This window comes from Heptranchias perlo, chromosome 19 (assembly GCF_035084215.1).
Source record: "Heptranchias perlo isolate sHepPer1 chromosome 19, sHepPer1.hap1, whole genome shotgun sequence".
NCBI classification, from domain to species: domain Eukaryota; kingdom Metazoa; phylum Chordata; class Chondrichthyes; order Hexanchiformes; family Hexanchidae; genus Heptranchias; species Heptranchias perlo.
Window position 1 is genome coordinate 51241697 of NC_090343.1, and position 18982 is coordinate 51260678.

The 18982-nt window shown below is 49.6% G+C and overlaps 1 protein-coding gene across 1 annotated transcript in view; it reads right to left on the minus strand.

Annotated features, from left to right (window-relative positions):
- Positions 1–18982, minus strand: part of LOC137335362 (phospholipid transfer protein-like) — a 105992-nt gene that overhangs the window by 27085 nt on the left and 59925 nt on the right. The window contains exons 9-10 of the mRNA XM_068000695.1: positions 14534–14601; positions 13023–13065 (exon numbers count right to left, since the gene is read on the minus strand). Of these exons, the coding sequence (XP_067856796.1) occupies positions 13023–13065; positions 14534–14601 (111 nt within the window). The remainder of the gene's footprint in view (positions 1–13022; positions 13066–14533; positions 14602–18982) is intronic.

Consider the following 18982-nt stretch of genomic DNA (forward strand, 5'->3'; position numbering starts at 1 on the left):
TTTGTTGTGGGCTGGGTGGCCATGTTTGTTGTGGGCTGGGTGGCCATGTTTGTCGTGGACTGGATGGCCATGTTTGTCGTGGGTTGGGTGGCCATGTTTGTCGTGGACTGGGTGGCCATGTTTGTCGTGGGCTGGGTGGCCATGTTTGTCGTGGGCTGGGTGGCCATGTTTGTCGTGGACTGGGTGGCCATGTTTGTCGTGGGCTGGGTGGCCGTGTTTGTCGTGGACTGGGTGGCCATGTTTGTCGTGGGCTGGGTGGCCATGTTTGTCGTGGGTTGGGTGGCCATGTTTGTCGTGGACTGGGTGGCCATGTTTGTCGTGGACTGGGTGGCCATGTTTGTCGTGGGCTGGGTGGCCATGTTTGTCGTGGGTTGGGTGGCCATGTTTGTCGTGGGCTGGATGGCCATGTTTGTCGTGGGTTGGGTGGCCATGTTTGTCGTGGGTTGGGTGGCCATGTTTGTCGTGGGTTGGGTGGCCATGTTTGTCGTGGGTTGGGTGGCCATGTTTGTCGTGGGTTGGGTGGCCATGTTTGTCGTGGGCTGGATGGCCATGTTTGTCGTGGGTTGGGTGGCCATGTTTGTCGTGGGTTGGGTGGCCATGTTTGTCGTGGGTTGGGTGGCCATGTTTGTCGTGGGTTGGGTGGCCATGTTTGTCGTGGGCTGGATGGCCATGTTTGTCGTGGGTTGGGTGGCCATGTTTGTCGTGGGTTGGGTGGCCATGTTTGTCGTGGGCTGGATGGCCATGTTTGTCGTGGGTTGGGTGGCCATGTTTGTCGTGGACTGGGTGGCCATGTTTGTCGTGGACTGGGTGGCCATGTTTGTCGTGGGCTGGGTGGCCATGTTTGTCGTGGGCTGGGTGGCCATGTTTGTCGTGGGCTGCGTGGTCGTGTTTGTCGTGGGCTGGGTGGCCATGTTTGTCGTGGGCTGGATGGCCATGTTTGTCGTGGGCTGGGTGGCCGTGTTTGTCGTGGGCTGGGTGGCCATGTTTGTTGTGGGCTGGATGGCCGTGTTTGTCGTGGGCTGGGTGGCCATGTTTGTTGTGGACTGGGTGGCCATGTTTGTTGTGGACTGGATGGCCATGTTTGTCGTGGGCTGCGTGGCCATGTTTGTCGTGGACTGGGTGGCCATGTTTGTCGTGGGCTGGGTGGCCGTGTTTGTCGTGGGCTGGATGGCCATGTTTGTCGTGGACTGGGTGGCCATGTTTGTCGTGGGTTGGGTGGCCTTGTTTGTCGTGGACTGGGTGGCCATGTTTGTCGTGGGCTGGGTGGCCATGTTTGTTGTGGACTGGGTGGCCATGTTTGTCGTGGGTTGGGTGGCCATGTTTGTCGTGGACTGGGTGGCCATGTTTGTCGTGGACTGGGTGGCCATGTTTGTCGTGGACTGGGTGGCCATGTTTGTTGTGGACTGGGTGGCCATGTTTGTCGTGGACTGGGTGGCCATGTTTGTTGTGGACTGGGTGGCCATGTTTGTCGTGGACTGGGTGGCCATGTTTGTCGTGGGCTGCGTGGCCATGTTTGTCGTGGGCTGGGTGGCCGTGTTTGTTGTGGACTGGGTGGCCGTGTTTGTTGTGGACTGGATGGCCATGTTTGTTGTGGACTGGATGGCCATGTTTGTTGTGGACTGGGTGGCCATGTTTGTTGTGGGCTGGGTGGCCATGTTTGTCGTGGGCTGGGTGGCCGTGTTTGTCGTGGGCTGGGTGGCCATGTTTGTTGTGGGCTGGGTGGCCATGTTTGTCGTGGGCTGGGTGGCCGTGTTTGTTGTGGGCTGGGTGGCCATGTTTGTTGTGGGCTGGGTGGCCATGTTTGTCGTGGGCTGGGTGGCCATGTTTGTCGTGGGCTGGGTGGCCATGTTTGTTGTGGGCTGGGTGGCCATGTTTGTTGTGGACTGGATGGCCATGTTTGTTGTGGACTGGATGGCCATGTTTGTTGTGGACTGGATGGCCATGTTTGTTGTGGACTGGGTGGCCATGTTTGTTGTGGGCTGGGTGGCCATGTTTGTCGTGGGCTGGGTGGCCGTGTTTGTCGTGGGCTGGGTGGCCATGTTTGTTGTGGGCTGGGTGGCCATGTTTGTCGTGGGCTGGGTGGCCGTGTTTGTCGTGGGCTGGGTGGCCATGTTTGTTGTGGGCTGGGTGGCCATGTTTGTCGTGGGCTGGGTGGCCGTGTTTGTTGTGGACTGGATGGCCATGTTTGTCGTGGGCTGGGTGGCCATGTTTGTCGTGGGCTGGGTGGCCATGTTTGTTGTGGGCTGGGTGGCCATGTTTGTCGTGGGCTGGGTGGCCATGTTTGTCGTGGGCTGGGTGGCCATGTTTGTTGTGGACTGGGTGGCCATGTTTGTTGTGGACTGGGTGGCCATGTTTGTTGTGGGCTGGGTGGCCATGTTTGTCGTGGGCTGGGTGGCCATGTTTGTCGTGGGCTGGGTGGCCGTGTTTGTCGTGGGCTGGATGGCCATGTTTGTTGTGGACTGGGTGGCCATGTTTGTCGTGGACTGGGTGGCCATGTTTGTCGTGGACTGGGTGGCCATGTTTGTTGTGGGCTGGGTGGCCATGTTTGTCGTGGGCTGGGTGGCCGTGTTTGTCGTGGGCTGGGTGGCCATGTTTGTTGTGGACTGGATGGCCATGTTTGTTGTGGACTGGGTGGCCATGTTTGTTGTGGGCTGGGTGGCCATGTTTGTCGTGGGCTGGATGGCCGTGTTTGTCGTGGACTGGGTGGCCATGTTTGTTGTGGGCTGGGTGGCCATGTTTGTCGTGGGCTGGGTGGCCGTGTTTGTCGTGGGCTGGGTGGCCATGTTTGTTGTGGACTGGGTGGCCATGTTTGTCGTGGGTTGGGTGGCCATGTTTGTCGTGGACTGGGTGGCCATGTTTGTCGTGGACTGGGTGGCCATGTTTGTCGTGGGCTGGGTGGCCGTGTTTGTCGTGGGCTGGGTGGCCATGTTTGTCGTGGACTGGGTGGCCATGTTTGTTGTGGGCTGGGTGGCCATGTTTGTTGTGGACTGGGTGGCCATGTTTGTTGTGGGCTGGGTGGCCATGTTTGTCGTGGACTGGATGGCCATGTTTGTTGTGGACTGGGTGGCCATGTTTGTTGTGGGCTGGGTGGCCATGTTTGTTGTGGGCTGGGTGGCCATGTTTGTTGTGGACTGGGTGGCCATGTTTGTTGTGGGCTGGGTGGCCATGTTTGTTGTGGACTGGGTGGCCATGTTTGTTGTGGGCTGGATGGCCATGTTTGTTGTGGACTGGGTGGCCATGTTTGTTGTGGGCTGGGTGGCCATGTTTGTTGTGGGCTGGGTGGCCATGTTTGTCGTGGGCTGGGTGGCCGTGTTTGTCGTGGGCTGGGTGGCCATGTTTGTCGTGGACTGGGTGGCCATGTTTGTCGTGGGCTGGGTGGCCATGTTTGTTGTGGACTGGATGGCCATGTTTGTCGTGGGCTGGGTGGCCATGTTTGTTGTGGGCTGGGTGGCCATGTTTGTCGTGGGCTGGGTGGCCGTGTTTGTCGTGGGCTGGGTGGCCATGTTTGTCGTGGACTGGGTGGCCATGTTTGTCGTGGGCTGGGTGGCCATGTTTGTCGTGGACTGGGTGGCCGTGTTTGTCGTGGGCTGGGTGGCCGTGTTTGTCGTGGGCTGGGTGGCCGTGTTTGTCGTGGGCTGGGTGGCCGTGTTTGTCGTGGACTGGGTGGCCGTGTTTGTCGTGGGCTGGGTGGCCGTGTTTGTCGTGGGCTGGATGGCCATGTTTGTTGTGGACTGGGTGGCCATGTTTGTCGTGGGTTGGGTGGCCGTGTTTGTCGTGGGCTGGGTGGCCATGTTTGTTGTGGACTGGGTGGCCATGTTTGTTGTGGACTGGGTGGCCATGTTTGTTGTGGACTGGGTGGCCATGTTTGTCGTGGGTGGCCGTGTTTGTCGTGGGTTGGGTGGCCATGTTTGTCGTGGACTGGGTGGCCATGTTTGTTGTGGACTGGGTGGCCATGTTTGTCGTGGGCTGGGTGGCCATGTTTGTCGTGGGCTGGGTGGCCATGTTTGTCGTGGGCTGGGTGGCCATGTTTGTCGTGGGTTGGGTGGCCTTGTTTGTCGTGGGTTGGGTGGCCGTGTTTGTCGTGGGTTGGGTGGCCATGTTTGTTGTGGACTGGGTGGCCATGTTTGCTGTGGACTGGGTGGCCATGTTTGTTGTGGACTGGGTGGCCATGTTTGTTGTGGACTGGGTGGCCATGTTTGTTGTGGACTGGGTGGCCATGTTTGTTGTGGACTGGGTGGCCATGTTTGTTGTGGACTGGGTGGCCATGTTTGTTGTGGACTGGGTGGCCATGTTTGTTGTGGACTGGGTGGCCATGTTTGTCGTGGGTTGGGTGGCCATGTTTGTTGTGGACTGGGTGGCCATGTTTGTCGTGGGTTGGGTGGCCATGTTTGTTGTGGACTGGGTGGCCATGTTTGTTGTGGACTGGGTGGCCATGTTTGTTGTGGACTGGGTGGCCATGTTTGTCGTGGACTGGGTGGCCATGTTTGTCGTGGGCTGGGTGGCCATGTTTGTTGTGGACTGGGTGGCCATGTTTGTTGTGGACTGGGTGGCCATGTTTGTCGTGGACTGGGTGGCCATGTTTGTCGTGGGCTGGGTGGCCATGTTTGTCGTGGGCTGGGTGGCCATGTTTGTCGTGGGCTGGATGGCCATGTTTGTTGTGGACTGGGTGGCCATGTTTGTCGTGGGCTGGGTGGCCATGTTTGTCGTGGGCTGGGTGGCCATGTTTGTCGTGGGCTGGATGGCCATGTTTGTTGTGGACTGGGTGGCCATGTTTGTCGTGGGCTGGATGGCCATGTTTGTTGTGGACTGGGTGGCCATGTTTGTCGTGGGCTGGGTGGCCATGTTTGTCGTGGGCTGGATGGCCATGTTTGTTGTGGACTGGGTGGCCATGTTTGTCGTGGGCTGGATGGCCATGTTTGTTGTGGACTGGGTGGCCATGTTTGTCGTGGGCTGGATGGCCATGTTTGTCGTGGGCTGGGTGGCCATGTTTGTCGTGGGCTGGATGGCCGTGTTTGTTGTGGGCTGGGTGGCCATGTTTGTTGTGGACTGGGTGGCCATGTTTGTCGTGGGCTGGGTGGCCATGTTTGTTGTGGGCTGGATGGCCGTGTTTGTCGTGGGCTGGGTGGCCATGTTTGTCGTGGACTGGGTGGCCATGTTTGTCGTGGGCTGGGTGGCCATGTTTGTTGTGGACTGGATGGCCATGTTTGTCGTGGACTGGGTGGCCATGTTTGTCGTGGACTGGGTGGCCATGTTTGCATCAACAACAACTTGGATTTATATAGCACCTTCAACATAGTAAAACGTCCCAAGGCATTTCACAGGAGCGATTATCAAACAAAATTTGATACCAAGCCACATAAGGAGATATTAGGACAGGTGACCAACAGCTTGGTCAAAGAGGTAGCTTTTACAGATCATCTTGTAGGAAGAGAGAGAGGTCGAGAGGCCGAGACGTTTAGGGAGTGAATTTTAGAGCTGAGGGCCGAGGGAGCTGAAGGCACGGCCACCAATGGTGGAGCGATTAAAATTGGGGATGTGCAAGAGGCCAGAGTTGGAGGAGTGCAGAGATCTCAGAGGGTTATCATAGAATCATAGAATCATAGAAGTTACAACATGGAAACAGGCCCTTCGGCCCAACATGTCCATGTCGCCCAGTTTATACCACTAAGCTAGTCCCAATTGCCTGCACTTGGCCCATATCCCTCTATACCCATCTTACCCATGTAACTGTCCAAATGCTTTTTAAAAGACAAAATTGTACCCGCCTCTACTACTGCCTCTGGCAGCTCGTTCCAGACACTCACCACCCTTTGAGTGAAAAAATTGCCCCTCTGGACCCTTTTGTATCTCTCCCCTCTCACCTTAAATCTATGCCCCCTCGTTATAGACTCCCCTACCTTTGGGAAAAGATTTTGACTATCGACCTTATCTATGCCCCTCATTATTTTATAGACTTCTATAAGATCACCCCTTAACCTCCTACTCTCCAGGGAAAAAAGTCTCAGTCTATCCAACCTCTCCCTATAAGTCAAACCATCAAGTCCCGGTAGCATCCTAGTAAATCTTTTCTGCACTCTTTCTAGTTTAATAATATCCTTTCTATAATAGGGTGACCAGAACTGTACACAGTACTCCAAGTGTGGCCTCACCAATGCCCTGTACAACTTCAACAAGACATCCCAACTCCTGCATTCAATGTTCTGACCAATGAAACCAAGCATGCCGAATGCCTTCTTCACCACCCTATCCACCTGTGACTCCACTTTCAAGGAGCTATGAATCTGTACTCCTAGATCTCTTTGTTCTATAACTCTCCCCAACGCCCTACCATTAACGGAGTAGGTCCTGGCCCGATTCGATCTACCAAAATGCATCACCTCACATTTATCTAAATTAAACTCCATCTGCCATTCGTCGGCCCACTGGCCCAATTTATCAAGATCCCGTTGCAATCCTAGATAACCTTCTTCACTGTCCACAATGCCACCAATCTTGGTGTCATCTGCAAACTTACTAACCATGCCTCCTAAATTCTCATCCAAATCATTAATATAAATAACAAATAACAGCGGACCCAGCACCGATCCCTGAGGCACACCGCTGGACACAGGCATCCAGTTTGAAAAACAACCCTCTACAACCACCCTCTGTCTTCTGTCGTCAAGCCAATTTTGTATCCAATTGGCTACCTCACCTTGGATCCCATGAGATTTAACTTTATGTAACAACCTACCATGCGGTACCTTGTCAAATGCTTTGCTGAAGTCCATGTCGACCACGTCTACTGCACAGCCCTCATCTATCTTCTTGGTTACCCCTTCAAAAAACTCAATCAAATTCGTGAGACATGATTTTCCTCTCACAAAACCATGCTGACTGTTCCTAATTAGTCCCTGCCTCTCCAAATGCCTGTAGATCCTGTCCCTCAGAATACCCTCTAACAACTTACCCACTACAGATGTCAGGCTCACTGGTCTGTAGTTCCCAGGCTTTTCCCCGCCGCCCTTCTTAAACAAAGGCACAACATTTGCTACCCTCCAATCTTCAGGCACCTCACCTGTAGCGGTGGATGATTCAAATATCTCTGCTAGGGGACCCGCAATTTCCTCCCTAACCTCCCATAACGTCCTGGGATACATTTCATCAGGTCCCGGAGATTTATCTACCTTGATGCGCGTTAAGACTTCCAGCACCTCCCTCTCTGTAATATGTACACTCCTCAAGACATCACTATTTATTTCCCCAAGTTCCCTAACATCCATGCCTTTCTCAACCATAAATACCGATGTGAAATATTCATTCAGGATCTCACCCATTTCTTGTGGTTCCGCACATAGATGACCTTTTTGATCCTTAAGAGGCCCTACTCTCTCCCTAGTTACCCTTTTGCCCTTTATGTATTTGTAGAAGCTCTTTGGATTCACCTTTGCCTGATCTGCCAAAGCAATCTCATATCCCCTTTTTGCCCTCCTGATTTCTCTCTTAACTCTACTCCGGCAATCTCTATACTCTTCAAGGGATCCACTTGATCCCAGCTGCCTATGCATGTCATATGCCTCCTTCTTCTTTTTGACTAGTGCCTCAATCTCCCGAGTCATCCAAGGTTCCCTACTTCTACCAGCCTTGCCCTTCACTTTATAAGGAATGTGCTTACCCTGAACCCTGGTTAACACACTTTTGAAAGCCTCCCACTTACCAGACGTCCCTTTGCCTGCCAACAGACTCTCCCAATCAACTTCTGAAAGTTCCTGTCTAATACCATCAAAATTGGCCTTTCCCCAATTTAGAATTTTAACTTTTGGGCCAGACCTATCCTTCTCCATAGCTATCTTAAAACTAATGGAATTATGATCACTGGTCCCAAAGTGATCCCTCACTAACACTTCTGTCACCTGCCCTTCCTTATTTCCCAAGAGGAGGTCAAGTTTTGCCCCCTCTCTAGTCGGGCCATCCACATACTGAATGAGAAATTCCTCCTGAATACACTCAACAAATTTCTCTCCATCCAAGCCCCTAATGCTATGGCTGTCCCAGTCAATGTTGGGAAAGTTAAAGTCCCCTACTATTACCACCCTATTTTTCTTGCAGCTGTCTGTAATCTCCTTACATATTTGCTCCTCAATTTCCCGTTGACTATTTGGGGGTCTGTAGTACAATCCTATCAAAGTGATCTCTCCCTTCTTATTTTTCAGTTCTACCCATATGGACTCAGTGGGCGAACCCTCGGATATATCCCCTCTCACTACTGCCGTGATGTTCTCCCTAATCAAGAACGCAACTCCCCCTCCTCTCTTACCTCCTGCTCTATCTTTCCTATAGCATCTGTACCCTGGAACATTGAGCTGCCAGTCCTGCCCCTCCCTTATCCATGTTTCAGTAATAGCTATAACATCCCAGTCCCATGTACCCATCCATGCCCTGAGTTCATCTGCCTTGCCCATCAGACTTCTTGCATTGAAATAAATGCAGTTTAATCTAGACTTCCCTTGGTCTTTGCCCTGCTTTCTCAGACCATCTGTCCGGTCATGTTCTGTACACTCTCCCTTACTGCCTTTTGTTTCTGTCACCATTTTATTTCCCACTGACTTCCTGCATCGGTTCCCATCCCCCTGCCACATTAGTTTAAACCCTCCCCAACAGCACTGGCAAACACTCACCCTAGGACATTGGTTCCAGTCCTGCCCAGATGCAGACCGTCCAATTTGTACTGGTCCCACCTCCCCCAGAACCGGTTCCAATGGCCCAGGAATTTGAATCCCTCCCTCTTGTAAGGCTGGAGGAGGTTACAGAGATTGGGAGGGGCGAAGCCATGGAGGGAGTTGAAAACAAGGATGAGAATTTTAAAATCGAGACATTGCTGGACCAGGAGTCAATGTCGGTCAACAACCACAGGGGTGATGGGAGTACAGGACTTGTCATGAGTTAGGATACAGGCAGCAGAGTTTTGAATGAGCTCAAGTTTATGGAGGGTGCAAGATGGGAGACCGGCCAGGAGAGCATTGGAATAGTCGAGTCTGGAGGTAACAAAGGCATGGATGAGGGTTTCCGCAGCAGATGAGCTGAGGCAGGGGCGGAGACGGACGATGTAGATGGGTAGCAAGGGCACAGAATGTACTCTGGGTGGGAGACTTCAATGTCCATCACCAAGAGTGGCTCGGTGGCACCACTACTGACCGAGCTGGCCGAGTCCTGAAGGACATAGCTGCTAGACTGGGCCTGCAGCAGGTGGTGAGCGAACCAACACGAGGGAAAAACTTACTTGATCTCGTCCTCACCAATCTACCTGTCGCAGATGCATCTTTCCATGACAGTTTTAGTAGGAGTGACCACCGCACAGTCCTTGTGGAGACGAAGTCCCGTCTTCACACTGAGGACACCATCCAATGTGTTGTGTGGCACTACCACCGTGCTAAATGGAATAGATTCAGAACAGATCTAGCAGCTCAAAACTGGGCATCCATGAGGCGCTGTGGGCCATCAGCAGCAGCAGAATTGTATTCCAGCACAATTTGTAACCTCATGGCCCGGCATATTCCTCACTCTACCATTACCAACAAGCCAGGGCATCAACTCTGGTTCAATGAGGAGTGTAGAAGAGCATGCCAGGAGCAGCACCAGGCGTACCGAAAAATGAGGTGCCAACCTGGTGAAGCTACAACTCAGGACTACATGCATGCTAAACAGCGGAAGCAACACGCTATAGACAGAGCTAAGCGATTCCACAACCAACGGATCAGATCAAAGCTCTGCAGTCCTGCCACATCCAGTCGTGAATGGTGGTGGACAATTAAACAACCAACGGGAGGGGGAGTCCAAGTAAATATCCCCATCCTCAATGATGGCGGAGTCCAGCACGTGAGTGCAAAAGACAAGGCTGAAGCGTTTGCAACCATCTTCAGCCAGAAGTGCCGAGTGGATGATCCATCTCAGCCTCCTCCTGATATCCCCACCATCACGGAAGCCAGTCTTCAGCCAATTCGATTCACTCCACGCGATATCAAGAAACGGCTGAGTGCACTGGATACAGCAAAGGCTATGGGCCCCGACAACATCCCAGCTGTAGTGCTGAAGACTTGTGCTCCAGAACTAGACGCGCCTCTAGCCAAGCTGTTCCAGTACAGCTACTACACTGGCATCTACCCGACAATGTGGAAAATTGCCCAGGTATGTCCTGTCCACAAAAAACAGGACAAATCCAATCCGGCCAATTACCGCCCCATCAGTCTACTCTCATTCATCAGCAAAGTGATGGAAGGTGTCGTCGACAGTGCTATCAAGTGGCACTTACTCACCAATAACCTGCTCACAGATGCTCAGTTCAGGTTCCACCAGGACCACTCGTCTCCAGACCTCATTACAGCCTTGGTCCGAACATGGACAAAAGAGCTGAATTCCAGAGGTGAGGTGAGAGTGACTGCCCTTGACATCAAGGCAGCATTTGACCGAGTGTGGCATCAAGGAGCCCGAGTAAAAATCAAGTTAATGGGAATCAGGGGGAAAACTCTCCAGTGGCTGGAGTCATACCTAGCACAAAGGAAGATGGTAGTGGTTGTTGGAGGCCAATCATCTCAGCCCCAGGACATTGCTGCAGGAGTTCCTCAGGGCAGTGTCCTAGGCCCAACCATCTTCAGCTGCTTCATCAATGACCTTCCCTCCATCATAAGGTCAGAAATGGGGATGTTCGCTGATGATTGCACAGTGTTCAGTTCCATTCGCAACCCCTCAGATAATGAAGCAGTCCGAGCCCGCATGCAGCAAGACCTGGACAACATCTAGGCTTGGGCTAATAAGTGGCAAGTAACATTCACGCCAGACAAGTGCCAGGCAATGACTATCTCCAACAAGAGAGAGTCTAACAACCTCACCTTGACATTCAACGGCATTACCATTGCCGAATCCCCCACCATCAACATCCTGGGGGTCACCATTGACCAGAAACTTAACTGGACCAGCCACATAAATACAGTGGCTACAAGAGCAGGTCAGAGGCTGGGTATTCTGCGGCGAGTGACTCACCTCCTGACTCCCCAAAGCCTTTCCACCATCTACAAGGCACAAGTCAGGAGTGTGATGGAATACTCTCCACTTGCCTGGATGAGTGCAGTTCCAACAACACTCAAGAAGCTCGACACCATCCAGGACAAAGCAGCCCGCTTGATTGGCACCCCATCCACCACCCTAAACATTCACTCCCTTCACCACCGCGCTCCATGGCTGCAGTGTGTACCATCCACAGGATGAACTGCAGCAACTCGCCAAGGCTTCTTCGACAGCACCTCCCAAACCCGCGACCTCTACCACCGGGAAGGACAAGGGCAGCAGGCTCATGGGAACAACACCACCTGCACGTTCCCCTCCAAGTCACACAGCATCCCGACTTGGAAATATATCGCCGTTCCTTCATCGTCGCTGGGTCAAAATCCTGGAACTCCCTTCCTAACAGCACAGTGGGAGAACCTTCACCACACGGACTGCAGCGGTTCAAGAAGGCGGCTCACCACCACCTTCTCAAGGGCAATTAGGGACGGGCAATAAATGCCGGCCTTGCCAGAGACACCCACATCCCATGAACGAATATAAAAAAATGTTACAGAGGTAACATCTGAAGTCACATATAGGAGTAGGCATCAGTAAACAATTGGCTCTGGATTTCGGCCCAGTTAGAGACCTGTTTCTGGACTTTTGGCAATGCTGCTTTCTAACTAGCCTAATTGATGTGCAAGGAAGGTCAGGGTGATTTATCTCCTGGATTTTTTCTTCCTTACATAGTGCCCCTCCCACACAATACATCGTGGCATGGCTGTAAGTGTAATTGCAGGTGATGGCCCACACTCTGCCATTCCACAGCATAGAATATAGCATCTATAAACAATTCCATTCTGTCCTCAGGTGTCAGCCTTGGCTCAGTGCTAGAACTCTCACCTCTGAGTCAGGAGTTCATGGGTTTCAAACTTGAGCTCATAATCCAGGCTGACCCTTCAGTGCAGTACTGAAGGAGTGCTGCACCGTCAGAAGTGCCGTCTTTCAGATGAGACTTTAAACCGAGGACCCGTCTGCCCTCTCAGGTGGACGTAAAAGATCTCATGGCACTATTTTGAAGGAGTTCTCCCTGGTGACCTGGCCAGTATTTATCCCTCAACCAACATCACTAAAAACAGATTGTCTGGTCATTATCACATTGTTGTTTGTGGGACCTTGCTGTGTGTAAATTGGCTGCCGTGTTTCTTACATTACACTTCAAGAGTACCTCATTGGCTGTGAAGCATTTTGGGATGTCCTGAGGTTGTGAAAGGTGCTATACAAATGCAAATTCTTCCTTTTCTTATATTTTCTACATTTCTTGAGCCCAACCAGTGCTCTTTATTGCAATAATAGACACAACATGATAGCTATTGATAAGATAACTCTAGTACAGAGGCTAGAGTTTCATCTCCTGAGTGATAACCTGGAGAAAGGTTTCCTTCTCGTGCGGCCTGTCTCATGAGGCTTGAGGGCTTTGGGGTCCCATCACCTTCTGTGGTAGAAACAATGGCAGCGGTTGGACAGACAGTCTAACAGGAAATGGTCACATGCTGCAGCTGGAAGTCTCGAACAGGCCTTTCCCAGTTCCATAACTCACTATAAACATGGTACATTAAGCCCGGCCTTCACTGAGAAATGGAGAATGATCTGACCTAACAGTGCAGTGCTACTCATGCTATCTCCTGTATCCAAAGCCTGACAATTGGCCTCTTGCGGTACTCTCTAATGCAAATGAAAGACATTATACAGATTTCTTTCCATTGATTTTACGCTGTGGGTATAAATACACAGTTTGTGGTCAGGATGAGTATGGGATAGGTGTTTATATTTACCATATGGGCAGTAATTTAACGGAGTGGATTCTAGGCCAGTTATTTCCATCAATTTCAATGGAATGATAATCGGGTGGGTTCTGTCATGGGTGGGTGGTCTGTTCCACCAGATTACTGCCTGTGCAGTGGAGATGAAGATTTACCGCTATATTTATCATGTATACTTACTGCCAGTGACTCCAGAGTAGACTTTGATGAGTACATCCTGAATCTATGGGGAAAGAAAACCATAAAAGTATTCCTTTAAATACATCTGCCATGGAGTAACTGCAACTTGGAGACTTCTGTCTCTCAGTCCCTGCCCCTAACTCCACAGCTCCCATAGAGTTGGTGCTTCAGGTACGACTGAATTCCAGTCTACTCCTGACATCAGAGACTCCCAGTCTATGAACTGTAATTCCCATACATGTTCTCACACGTTGAACGCATTCATTCTGATATTTTAACATCTCCCAATGACATAAGAATGAAAGTGTCCCATCAGGACTCTAAGTGAAATGAGTTTGGGCTGAATGAGCCTATGTGAAATGAGCATCAGGCCCAGAGCACAACATTGGCCCTAATGTGGCACTGAGCGGGATTGGGTTGGGACCTCATGCAGAGAGGCCGGTGGAGAACTTGTTTGGATAAACGTCTCACTGGTGCAGCAGGAGGCATTCTTGTGAGGACAGGACTGAGGCAGGTTGTTGAGTAGAGTGGATGGAGCTTTACTCTGCACCTCTTACTCACATAGGGGTCAAAGTTCACTGTTCTCGCCTGGTGTTAACTGGAGGGCGGGGTAATGGCCTCAGAACGGGATCGATGACCATACCCACCCCCCCTCCCGCCATTAACTCCGGCGACGCGGCAGGCTCCATTTTGTCCAAAGCACCACCTGTTTCAGGCGACAAGCCCCTTTCAACATGGAAACCGGGGTCCTATGACATAAATAGGATTCCGATCACCATTTTAGATAGGAACTGGTCAATCCTGCGCAGTACTCACTCTGACCAGCTCCACCAGTTGGAGGAGACGAGGCCTCGGAGGTGTCAAATTATTTTTGTGGGCCGCAGGGAAGCAGGGGTGCCCACAAAAATAATCTGGGCCGCTCCCACCCTGGGATGGCAACCCCGCCCCCCTCCCCGTGACTCACCTTGATGGGAGGAGCTCTAGCCTGATCCTGAGGCCTCACTCTGGCCTGCTGCATTGGGGACCTGGTTAACCCCCTGTAGCTCACCTGCTGCATCGGGGCACCTGGTTAACCCCCTGTAGCTCACCTGCTGCATCGGGGCACCTGGTTAACCCCCTGTAGCTCACCTGCTGCATCGGGGCACCTGGTTAACCCCCTGTAGCTCACCTGCTGCATCGGGGCACCTGGTTAACCCCCTGTAGCTCACCTGCTGCATCGGGGCACCTGGTTAACCCCCTGTAGCTCACCTGCTGCATCGGGGCACCTGGTTAACCCCCTGTAGCTCACCTGCTGCATCGGGGCACCTGGTTAACCCCCTGTAGCTCACCTGCTGCCAGATTTAGATCACCATTGGCAACCAGCACGCTCGCCTGTCGGAAACCAAAATCCACCCCATAGAGTGGGTTCCGGTAAAGACTGGTTTACATAGCCCAGGATCCAATACTGCCTCACACATATACTGCAAGGACCAGGAATCCCTTGATCACAGTGCAGGGCCCAATTATCCTACCTTCTGAGGTCCAGTTTGATTGCTAGGTTCTTCCCTTTCAGGGCAACCTTTGCATTCAGCTTCGACTCCTGCAATGAGAAATGCAAATTACACAGGGTCCCCTGAAGTGTTGCTCAGGCAGTCAGATGATGCAATGTTTTATAACGACAGGAGCATTATAACACGGGTGGTATAATATACAGAGCATTGTATCCAGTGACACACAATGGGCCAGAAATCACAGCCTGATATTTGTGAACGAATGGTTAAAGTGTTCACTAGCAGAGGTATTAACATCTTGATTTTACTTGGGTGAGCACACAGGAGAAATGGGATATAAATGTATTCAGTCGGCCGTTACCCCCGCCCCCCCCAGTTAACTAGTACATTCTAGTTATTTCTAGTGTAGTGTGTTATTATATACCCAATATCACCTACAGTTACTTTTCGCATACTATGTTATTATATACCTATTTCACCTAGTCATTTCTAGCTTACTGTGTTATTATATACCTAATATTGCCCTCATGTTATTTCCAGTATAGTGTGTTTTTTATATATCTACAGTAATTTCTAGTAGAGTGTGTCATTTTATGTCTAATATCAACGACAATAATTTCAAGTATAGTGTGTTGTTATATACCTAATATCACCTAAAGTCATTTCTCGAATTGTGTTGTAATACACCTAATATCACCAAGTTACTTCAAGCATTGTGTGTTATTATATAGCTGGCATCACCTACAGTCGTTTCTAGTACAGAGTGTTGTTATACACCTAATATCACCGACAGTCATTTCTAGTATAGTTTATTATTATTTACCTAAAATTTAAGTGATATTAGGTATATAATACTAACTAAGTGATATTGGGTAAATAATAACATCCAATAGTATAAATAACTGTGGGTGATATAAGGTATATAATAACATACCATACTAGAAATAACTGTAGGTGATATCTGGTATATAATAACACAATTTACTAGAAATAACTAGGTGATATAATGTATATAATAACACACCCTATTAGAAAGGGTGATATCAGGTATATAATATATTCGAATTGCCAATAGGTGATATTAGGTATATAATAAAACACTATAATCGAAATAACGAGGTAAAATCGGGTGTATACTAACATACTACACCAGAAATGACTGTAGGTGGTATTGGTATATGATAACACACTATACAATAAATAACTTTAGTGATATTAGGTATATAATAACACACAATACAAAAAAGTAATGTCGGTGATATTAGGTATGTAATAACACGCTATACCAGAAATAACTAAGTAATATTTGGTATATAATAACACATTATACTAGAAATGACCGTAGGTGATATTAGTTGTATAATAACACAATTTACTCGAAATAATGAGGTAATATTTGGTATATAATAACACACCATAGGATAAATAACGGCAGGTGATATTGAGTATATAATAACACACTATACTGGAAATAACTAGTTGATATTGTTCATACAATAACACTATACTGGAAATCACTAATTGATACTGCACACATAATAACATTCTACACTAGAAATACCTGGAGGTGATATTGGGTATATAATAACACACTCTACTAGAAATGACTGTAGGTGATATTAAGTGAATAATAACACAGTATACTAGACATTACTGTATGTAATATTTGGTATCTAATAACACACTATACTAGAAACTACTGTCGGTGATATTAGGTATATAATAACACCCCACATAATAATGACTGTAGGTAATAGTTATATAGTAACAAACTATACTAGAAATGACTGTAGGTGATATTAGTTATCTAATAGCATAATATACTAGTCATAACTGTAGGTGATATTAGGTGCATAATAACACTGTAATAGAAATGACTGTAGGTGATGTCAGGTATATAATATCACACTATACTTGAAACACCCAGGTGATATGTGGTACACTTTAACATACCATGCGAGAAACATCTGTAATATTAGGTATATGATAACATAATACGAGAAATAACTGAGGGTGATATCATGTATATAACAACACACCAAAGCAGAAATGACTGTAGGTGATATTAGGTGTATAGCAGCACAGTACACTGTATTAGAAATGACTGTAGGTGATGTTAGGTATATAATAACAAACTATGTGATATAAGATGTATAATTTCTAGTATAATGTGTTATTATATACCTAATATTACCTACAGTCATTTCTACAGCGTGTTACTATATACCTAATATCACTTACATTCATTTCTAGTATATTGTGATATTATATACCTATTGCCTACAGTCATTCCTAGTAGATTGTGCGACTATATACCTAATATCACTGATGGTAATTTCTAGTAAAATGTGTTATTTTATACCAACTATCATCCTCATGTTATTACTAGTATAGTGTGTTATTATATATCCAATATCAACTAGTTATTTCTAGTATATTGTTATAATATTTTTTTATTCATTCATGGGATGTGGGCGTCGCTGGCGAGGCCAGCATTTATTGCCCATCCCTAATTGCCCTCGAGAAGGTGGTGGTGAGCCGCCTTCTTGAACCGCTGCAGTCCGTGTGGTGACGGTTCTCCCACAGTGCTGTTAGGAAGGGAGTTCCAGGATTTTGACCCAGCGACGATGAAGGAACGGCGATATATTTCCAAGTCGGGATGGTGTGTGACTTGGAGGGGAACGTGCAGGTGGTGTTGTTCCCATGTGCCTGCTGCTCTCGTCCTTCTAGGTGGTAGAGGTCGCGGGTTTTGGAGGTGCTGTCGTAGAAGCCTTGGCGAGTTGCTGCAGTGCATCCTGTGGATGGTGCACACTGCAGCCACAGTGCGCCGGTGGTGAAGGGAGTGAATGTTTAGGGTGGTGGATGGGGTGCCAATCAAGCGGGCTGCTTTGTCCTGGATGGTGTTGAGCTTCTTGAGTGTTGTTGGAGCTGCACTCATCCAGGCAAGTGGAGAGTATTCCATCACACTCCTGACTTGTGCCTTGTAGATGGTGGAAAGGCTTTGGGGAGTCAGGAGGTGAGTCACTCGCCGCAGAATAACCCGCCTCTGACCTGCTCTTGTAGCCACAGTATTTATATGGCTGGTCCAGTTAAGTTTCTGGTCAATGGTGACCCCCAGGATGTTGATGGTGGGGGATTCAGCGATGGTAATGTCGTTGAATGTCAAGGGGAGGTGGTTAGACTCTCTCTTGTTGGAGATGGTCATTGCCTGGCACTTGTCTGGCGCGAATGTTACTTGCCACTTATCAGCCCAAGCCTGGATGTTGTCCAGGTCTTGCTGCATGCAGGCACGGACTGCTTCATTATTTGAGGGGTTGCAAATGGAACTGAACACTGTGCAACCATCAGCGAACATACCCATTTCTGACCTTATGATGGAGGGAAGGTCATTGATGAAGAAGCTGGAGATGTTTGGGCCTCGGACACTGCCCTGAGGAACTCCTGCAGCAATGTCCTGGGGCTGAGATAATTGGCCTCCGACAACCACTACCATCTTCCTTTGTGCTAGGTATGACTCCAGCCACTGGAGAGTTCTCCCCCTGATTTCCACTGACTTCAATTTTACTAGGGCTCCTCGGTGGCACACTTGGGTTATGGGTGGCGAAGGGGCAACAGAAGTGGCCAGGGCAATGGGCAACACATGCACTACTTTTTCACACTACTCTGTGTGACTGGGGTGGGGATTCTGTGTGACCGTGGGGACTCTGTGCGACTCTGTGCAATTGTAGGGACACTGTGACTGTAGGGACACTGTGTAACTGTAGGGACACTGTGACTGTAGGGACACTGTGTAACTGTAGGGACACTGTGACTGTAGGGACACTGTGTAACTGTAGGGACACTGTGACTGTAGGGACACTGTGACTGTAGGGACACTGTGTAACTGTAGGGACACTGTGACTGTAGGGACACTGTGTAACTGTAGGGACACTGTGACTGTAGGGACACTGTGTAACTGTAGGGACACTGTGACTGCAGGGACACTGTGACTGGAGGGACACTGTGTGACTGTAGGGACACTGTGACTGTAGGGACACTGTGTAACTGTAGGGACACTGTGTTACTGTATGGACACTGTGACTGTAGGGACACTGTGTTACTGAAGGGACACTGTGTTACTGCAGGGACACTGTGTAACTGTAGGGACACTGTGTTACTGCAGGGACACTGCGTAACTGTAGGGACACTGTGACTGTAGGGACACTGTGACTGTAGGGACACTGTGTTACTGCAGGGACACTGCGTAACTGTGGGGACACTGTGACTGTAGGGACACTGTGACTGTAGGGACACTGTGACTGTAGGGACACTGTGTAACTGTAGGGACACTGTGACTGTAGGGACACTGTGTCTGTCGCGACACTGACTGTAGGGACACTGTGTTACTGTAGGAACACTGTGACTGTAGGGACACTGTGTAACTGTAGGGACAGTGTGTAACTGTAGCGACACTGTGTAACTGTGGGGACA